Source organism: Anomalospiza imberbis, chromosome 5 (assembly GCF_031753505.1).
Source record: "Anomalospiza imberbis isolate Cuckoo-Finch-1a 21T00152 chromosome 5, ASM3175350v1, whole genome shotgun sequence".
NCBI lineage: Eukaryota > Metazoa > Chordata > Aves > Passeriformes > Viduidae > Anomalospiza > Anomalospiza imberbis.
The window spans coordinates 10,243,907-10,252,259 of record NC_089685.1 but is presented as its reverse complement, the minus strand read 5'-3'; the positions used below and the strand labels follow the sequence as shown (position 1 = coordinate 10,252,259).

General features: G+C 47.9%; 1 protein-coding gene across 1 annotated transcript; it reads right to left on the bottom strand.

Annotated features, from left to right (window-relative positions):
- Window positions 1–3,479: 3,479 nt before the first annotated feature.
- On the bottom strand, window positions 3,480–5,877 carry LOC137473695 (uncharacterized). The gene has a single exon (XM_068189580.1). It carries the CDS (start codon window positions 5,838–5,840, stop codon window positions 3,495–3,497), a length of 2,346 nt encoding a protein of 781 aa, XP_068045681.1. The 5' UTR covers window positions 5,841–5,877; the 3' UTR covers window positions 3,480–3,494.
- Window positions 5,878–8,353: the final 2,476 nt, after the last annotated feature.

Here is an 8,353-nt window from a genome sequence, read left to right as displayed (position 1 = left end):
CCTATCATAGGGAAAATTAAAGTTCCCTCTTTCTGGTCACTCACCAGGCAGCTGTTTTTGGATTTACACACTGATTCTGCACGTTGAGAAAACATCCTGAGGTCAAGGACTGGATGTTTCTCTAGCCACTGATCTGTTTCCAGAACACAAATCCCTTCAGACCAGCTGACTTATGTTTCCAGCGTGTCCACATCTTCCAAACCTTTGCAATACCTTAAACACAACCTTTCCAAAGTAGCCTGTCCCCATCTCCCCAGTCTATCACATCTTGACAAGTTAAGGACATAAGGAAAAAGAGTGGAAAGCCAGAATGCCTGTAGGATGGTGAGCATTCTGCTGATTTTTTGGCAATCAGAAAACCATATAAAAGCAGCCCTGACTAGTAAATTTATAGAAAGAGGTACTAAATTTGCTGATGGTGTTAATTATCTGTTGTTTAGATTTATTAAATAAAACTAGACAAAAGAAACATGTAGAGCTCTCCAACTTCATATTGGAAGAATTAAATATATTCCCGTTCAAACAGAGAGAGTTTAACTGATGTGAGCAGTGAGAAGCAGAATTGTGAAGGCTCCTTTTAATGTTTATACATTACAATACATAGATATGGGACCATCATTTTCATCTCACTACATGAATTGGTCCATCTGGATGGTCACACCCAGACCATCGATGGTCGACAGCTCAGTGTTTTCATGGAGATTGGTGACAAACAGAGTTCCTACCAAATGGAGTCAGGATCCATACCAGGATGGGAACTGTTTAATAGCTTCATCAATGAGACAGACAGTGGGATCAAGTGCACCCACAGCAAGGTTGCAGACAACATTTAGCTGAGCTCTGTGGTCAACATGTCTAAGGGAGGGGAGGTCTCCAAAAATCCTGCACCTGGCTTGGGGCAAACCCTGGTGTCAACACAGCCTGGGGGATGAACAGATTGAGAGCAGCCGTGCAAGAAGGACTTGTGCGTGCTGGTGGATGTGAGGCTGGACATGACCCAGAAATGTGCACAAGAAAGGTGGTCTTGTCCTGGGCTGCGTCCAACGCAGTGTGGCCAGCAGGACAGGGGAGGGGATACTTCCCTCTGCTCAGTGCTGGTGAGACCTCACCTGCAGTGCTGCATCCAGCTCTTGGGTCCCAACATCAGAAAGGCCAGAACATGTCAGAGTAGCTCCAGAGGAGGGACACACAAATGATCATATGTATGGACACCTCTCCTATAAAGAAAGACAGACAGATTTCCTATTGATCAGTCTGAAGAAGAGAAGGCTCCAAAGAGACCTTATTTTGATCTTAGAGTATCTAAAGGGGGCTCATAAGAAAGATGGGGACAAAGTTTTTATCAGGGCCTTTTGTGATAGGACAATGGGTAATGGTTTCAAACTGAAAAAATATATATTTAGATATAAGAAAGCTGTTTTGTGGTTGCAAAATGACTGCTGGTTATGGGCTTGAATCATGTGCATGCAAGCAAAAATATTCAGAGTAGTTCATTAGCTTGTAGATCAAATTGTAGAGAAATCCCTGTGAAGCAGAAGAGAAAGCAACTTGGACGAAGCTGCAGAACAACAGGGAGGGGGAAACTGCTAGAAGTTTGATAAGACTCTAGGGTACTTCTCTTCCCTTAGATAAGAAGTTTCTATTTGTCTTATCTTTTGATAAGACAGAGACCATTAGGAGAGTTAAGGGTTGAGGTACAATCCCTTACAGCATCCATGAGGATTTAGGAAGGAAGGAACTTCCTCAAAATGAAAGTGTCCAATACAATCTATATAAGTCTTTGCATATAAACAAGGAAGACATGAATTCCATAAACCTTTCCCCGGTCAATAAGAACAACTATTTAGAAAACCAACATACGTTTATAAAAACAATTTCTTCCAATTTTAATACTGGCTTTTTATAACCAAAGCAAATGAAGCAACAATATTCCTCCCAAAATCAGTTCCAAACCAGGATAGCAAGAGTATAAATTGATCAATCCGGTATGAAAGAGGTTGTACAAAGAAGTCATATTAAAACTGTTCGGAAAGTCTAAAAATAACGACTTTTTTTCCTTCAATGCCACCTAGCTGCCAAATCTTCATTTTCAGTTGGTTTTATATACTATAAGCACCATTAAAATGATAAGGATTCTTTGGAATACCAGTGTGGAAAATAAAAGCAGCTAGGTGCGGCTTCAAGCCACCATGGCCTCTGGCAGCAGGAACCCCCGGCTAGAGGTGCCCTTGCAGAGACCGTGGCTGCCACGTGGACGGGCGCTTCAGGGCTATGGCCTTTGCCTCCCTGCTAGTGCTGAGCGCTCCGGCGTGGGTTCGCAGCTTTGACAGCTTCACGCTGAGAGGAAACGAAGGGACGAGAGAGGCACACTTTGCCGGCGAGGCGGAGAACTTTTATTTCCCACGTGGTCACAGTGGTGGTCGGAGCGACTGTTCCCAGCGCCGGTGCAGGGCAAAATGGCGACGGGACAGAGAAAGCGTTGGGTTAAATATGGGAACATAAGAGAGGTGGGTACAGGGTTCTGGGACAAATAGCATTGCAAAAGTGGGGTGATTGGCACAGAACTTTCTGTGAAGAAGCAGGGAGTGTTTACAAGATTGACATGTAAGAGCTCCCGTGGCACACAGCTTGGAACGGACCTTTGTGAGGGGAAAATAGGGGTGTAGAGAACCAACCTAACTAACATTTATTAAAATCCCTAACTAAACCAGCCCAAACTGCAACAAAGCTTTAAGCATTTCTATGGAAATGCTCAAGAGACAGCATACTTAATATATCCAACATCTCTGTTTGCAAAGAGTCTTTATTTCAGATAGAGGTATAGGAAGGACATTCTCTAAGATACAGAGGGTTAAATACAAAGAATGACACATTTCAGGCAACTTGAGAAACTTATCTTCTTTTATTATTTTCTCACACATAGATATTCAAATATTACTTAAAAGCAGACAAGCAACTACAGGAGAACTTACATTTCTCTGAAGTAAGGGTGACTCAAAACCAAGGGTAATTCTCTAAACTAAGGGTTTAAACGGACCTAGTCTAAACTCTATTTCTCTACACTAAGGGTAGCTTTGCAAAATGGTTATACACTGACAGCACTAAAGGGCATCTGGAAGGAATGCTGAGTAATAAGTCTAATTAAAGCCACTGCATTAAAACGACATTAAGTCCGTAGCAGGCTAGGTTGCTGTCTTCGAGGTATTCCAAGCAACCTCCATCAGCTTCACTGTTCTTCTGTGAGGATGTGCAGGTGGAGCCAGTTTCTGCCTCACAGACGTAGGCAACAGCACCGTCGTAACTGGAAGGTGAAGGGCAAGGCCACTCAGAGATGTGTGTGCACAACAAATCCATGTGCTGCAGCATCTTCCTTCCACAGGAGCAGGAAAGCAGCTTCAGGATTGCCAGTGACAAATGCAACAATTATGCAGCGTTCACGTGGCTGCCATCGGGTGTGACCCCCCCCCAGCACAGCTCTGTGCAGGGAACTCCTCTCAGTGGCTGGAGAGCAGCATCCGGAGGCGAAATCGCAGCCGACCATAAGCTTTCAGCGCCTCTAGGTGGGCAGCAGGATCTTGGGCCAGGTGCTCAAAGAGGTTGAGCGGCTCAAGCCTTCGCATTGCCGTCGGCAAGCTGATCTCTGCAGGAAGCCTCTCGTTGCCTAGCACAAAGTGCTCCAGGCGTTTCAAGTGCAGGCAGCGGCGCAGGTACGCCATGACATCCCACAGCCGCTGTGCAAATTCCCTCCTGCGCCACCGGGACAGCGGTACAGTGGTCAGCACGTGCATGACCACAGTCTTCCAGGTAGAGCTGGAAAAACCTGTGCCCCTCAGGATGCAGGTGAAGACCTGCAGGCATTTCAGGTGCAAGCTCTCACACGGCACCTGCCTGGCGATGTGCTGGAAGAATTTTGCCTCTGCCACGGCGTATGCCTCAGGCCACGCTGTGCTTGCCATGATGCTGGCCTCGGCGGGCTGACTGCTCACAGAGTCGCTGGAGTTGCCTTTCTGGGCCTCTGTGGGATGGCTGACCACAAAGATGTCAGAGTCCCCTTGGCGCACCCCAAAGAGCATCTCCACCGTCAGGCTCCTCTTGCCTTTGCACAGCTGGAATTGGCAGGACCGGCTGCAGGGCTGAAACACCAAGTGCCATGAGTATGACTGAGGCACGTGCAGCCACGAGCATCTCACCAACTGGTAGAACCAGCGGGAGGTTTTCTCCACATCCAGGTAGGAGCCAGTGCAGAGTGTCTCTAGGAGGCTGCGCTTCTGCTCCCGCCACAGCTCCTCCTGCGAGTGGTGCAGGACGCACAACAGCTTCTCGCCCAGCCGCTCCCTCTCGCACATGCACACCAGCTCCACACGGACGCTGAAGGTCCTTGCTGCCATCTGCCCTGCACTGTTCAGCTCTAGGTGGAAGACGTGCCCTGGCGGGGGATTCAGTGGGATCAGCACCCGGTACACCCCATCCCACTCACGGGGACTCCAGCCCTCAAAGGCACTGCCCACCCCGATGGCTTCTTGAGGCACCGGGTAGAAGCTATTGCTCACGCTGTCCACAAAGACACACGTGAAGCTCTCCATCAGCTCAGCTATCACTGAGCAACCTCTCTCCAGGTCCTCCACAGGCCACCGTATGCTATCCACTAAAAGGACGCCTTGCTCATTCCCAGCATCCTGAGTGTCTTCTCTGTCTTCGGGTCCACCACTGCCGCTCTCTTCCTTGCCACCATCACTGCCACCTTTTTCACTGGCAGCCACGTTACCTTGTTTGTCTCCTTTTCTATCCTCGTTCTTGTTTCCCTCCACATTCCCATCACCCTGTTCTTCATCCTTGTTTCTGTCCTTGCCATCTTCTTCTATAACTTCCTTATTTTCTTTCTCGGGTGCAGCAAAACCACTACGGTCTACTTCATTCCCATGGTCACTGCTGTCTTCCTGCCCAGTCCAATCTCTGCTTCTCTGTTCACTAGCATCACTGCTTTCCTGCACCTTCACATCCATGTATTCTTCCTGTCCATCTATGTTGTCTTCACCTTCACTCACATCATCGTTGTTGCCCGCCTTCATATTCGCACTATTGGTTATTTCTTCATTTCCACCTCCTCCTTCTTCCTTTCCAGTGTCCTTGTCTTGCTCCACCTGCACATCCTTGTTTTCTCCTTCATTTGCTTCATCTAAGTGTTCTTTCTTTCCAGCAACATTGCCAGGTTCTTCTTCATTTCCTTCACCAGTACTGTCTCCTGGCACATCCCCATCACTCCGTCCTTCATCTTTCTTTAAGTCATGGCCATTGTCACTGTGAACATCGCTGTCTTCCTTCACCTTCACATAATCATTGCCTTCAATGGCATCATCTTTGTCTCCTTCATCTGCAGCCACAGGACTGCCTTCTCTGTCATTTTCAGTCTCGCTGTCGTCTGTCTCCACAGTCACATCAATGTTTTCTCCGCCTTCCTCTGAATCCGCTCTGTCTTCTTCCTGTTCTGCTCCTCTCTCTTCGCCCAAGGTCTTGCAGGAGCTCTGGTCCTTGCTGCTGCTGCAGGCCTCACAGCTCCTTCTCCTGCAGCTAAACCACAGGCCCAAGAGGAGCAGGACGCCAGCAAGAACCCAGAATGGCCACTGCTGCAGGGCACCAAAGAGCACGGCTCCCCAGCCCTCGTCCTGCTGCTCCAGGGGCCCCCGCTCCAGCTCCTGCAGCAGCCGAGCCATCTCATGGTCCAGCAGCTCCTGACGCTCCTTCATTCGCCGGTGCGTGGCCTCATCCAGCCCATCCCCAGCCGGCTGGGGGTACTGGATCAGGCTCTGCACGAGCACGAAGAGCAGTGACAGTAAAGCCATGGTCTGCAGGAGGACACACAGAAGGGGTTCAGTGGGGCCGGAATGGAGACAGACAACGAGGGGCAGGAGCGGCAGGGATGTGGCGGCAGGAAGGAGAGGGCCCCCGGCAGCTGGCAAGGCCTGCACCGCTGCCCCAGCAAGCAGCGCGCCCTCAGCGAGGTGTTCCCGCCGGGGCTGGGCCCTGGGTGCGGGGGCAGCCCCAGGTACCCGCGCTTCTCCCCCAGCCCTCCTCCAGCCCCCCAGCCCCGTCTCCTCACTGCTGTGTACTCACCGCTTGCCCAGGCTCTACTGGGGCAGCGGAACTCGCTGGGGCCTTTTATAGCTGCCCCCATGGTGACACGGCGCCTGTGATGTCACAGAACCCAGAGCGCGTCACAGGCCAGCCCCGCCCGCCGTCCCCAGCCCGGTCAGGGGACTCATCGTGGCCCTGGGCACCCAGAGCCCCAACAGGCACCAAGTGCAGATCCATCACTCGGGAACCTGGGAACACCAGAGCTCCCCTTGACAAAGCAGGCACAATCACCCTCGCACACAACCCTTGTCAAATTCAAATTTGGGTGACATGACCCATGGATCTTTTCACTATACAGGTGTAAGCTTTTACTTATTATGCGAGGCGGAACTTTTTTGCTATCTATATTGATATTTATTATTGTGGTGGTGCATCTCCCCTCCCTTGCTCCTTTCCAGGCTGCAGTGTGGTCTGAGAAATACTTGTTAGGCCTTGGCTTTGACACACCACCTGGGATCAGCTCTTTCTTTCTTTGGGTGATCTCAAGCACACCCATTTGTGACAATTACTTTGGGGGCAACATGCCATAGCAGCTAATATTTATTTACTGATTTAGTGAGAAATAAAGAAATCCACACGGCTTGAATGATGCACAGGAAGTTGTGATGTCATCCAGTCTGAAGGCCTACACTTACTTCACACCAGCACTGTCCTGCCTCACAGGTCTTTTGTGAAATAAAAAGATGTGTTAGGGTTTCTCTTCTGAACTAGGAACACTCCCAAAGATCTGTTTACTGACTGACAAAAGATCACACATGACCAACCTATGGTTTGCACAGCAGTGTAAAAATCCTCAGGCCCACACAAACGACTTCTTACACCAGAGACGGCTGATCAATAGTCTGGCTGAAGATTGGGCAAGCCACTGTGATCAAGAAATACAAGTTTTTAAATGGAAAAAGAAAAGTCCTCGAAACACAGAGCCTCTGGAGCGTAGCTCATTCCACTCTCATGTGCTCTCCCCCAACAACAGATAAAGATGTGCCCCTCCTGACACTTGCTGCAACTGGCTACCCTAGCATGACAGCCATTCTGAGAGAAACTCTTTTTTGTTTGGGATGTAGACATGTCTGCATTTGGACGCCATCCTCGGTACAAACCTCCTCCTTTGCTTTTTTTCTGGTTGGACATCCTTGCTACTGCATATGCTGGAGCAGTTTATTGGGAAGAGTTTCTCTGATGCTGATCACAACACAGCGGGAAGTTTTTGCTCTCTTGGGCTTCTCAAATTCTTTTTGGACGATCTCTTTATCAGCTGAGGGCTGACGGAACACAGAATGTCTGAAAAATTGCCTTTCTCTTCTCCACCCATGACACAAGAGCTGCCTGCACTCAGAAAACAGTTTTCTTCCCTTGAGAAAAAAAACTGATTTAACTTTTAATTTCCTCCAACCAAGATGGACACAATAGAATACATTAGAAAAATAATAGTTAAACTAATATTTACTATTTGTTAATTTACAGGGATAGAATGATTAATGGAACTATGTTTGCACAATCTGCTTGCTCTAGCCAAGTGCCGTCCCAGAAGAAGATGACGTACATTTGTAATTTCACATCCACACTCACACGACCATTCAAAATATAGAACACATTTTATTTACATTTGTCATAGCTACCGTATGTTAACTTTTTTCATAGTAAGTAATATGAAATATTGCCTTGAGCTGATTATTGACTGTGGTCAAACTTCCTGCTACTGTTTGCAAACTGAAACTAAACAGGAAAATTTGAGTCCTTTATAGCTGTATATGCAAACATCTCTATGTATAGACTTTGTGGAAGGCTAAATTGTATATGAGTTCTGAATGAAGGCCACCTCTAATTCAGCACAAACCCATCTATCTCATCCAATCTGTAAGTACTTCAGTGTTAACCCTACAACTCCTAAGACATTTTTTTTCACACATTTATTTGGAAACCTCCATACCTCCAATAAAGTAGCAACCACTTTCTAGGACTGTTTCTTGCTACCTTTTCCTACTTCCTGGCTGTTAAATAAGTGCTTTTCTTCAGTCCTCTGTAACCCAGTTATAATTATAATCAGATAGGGCTTCTATTCAAAAGTCATCTGGACATGGTCCTGGACAACCTGGTCTACCTGGCCCTGCTTGAAAAGGTGGGCTGAACCATATGACCCCCCACAAGTCCCATCCAACCTCAACCCTTCCATGCTTTTGTGATTTTGTGTCTGCCATTGTCAGTAATTTCTCTTCTACAG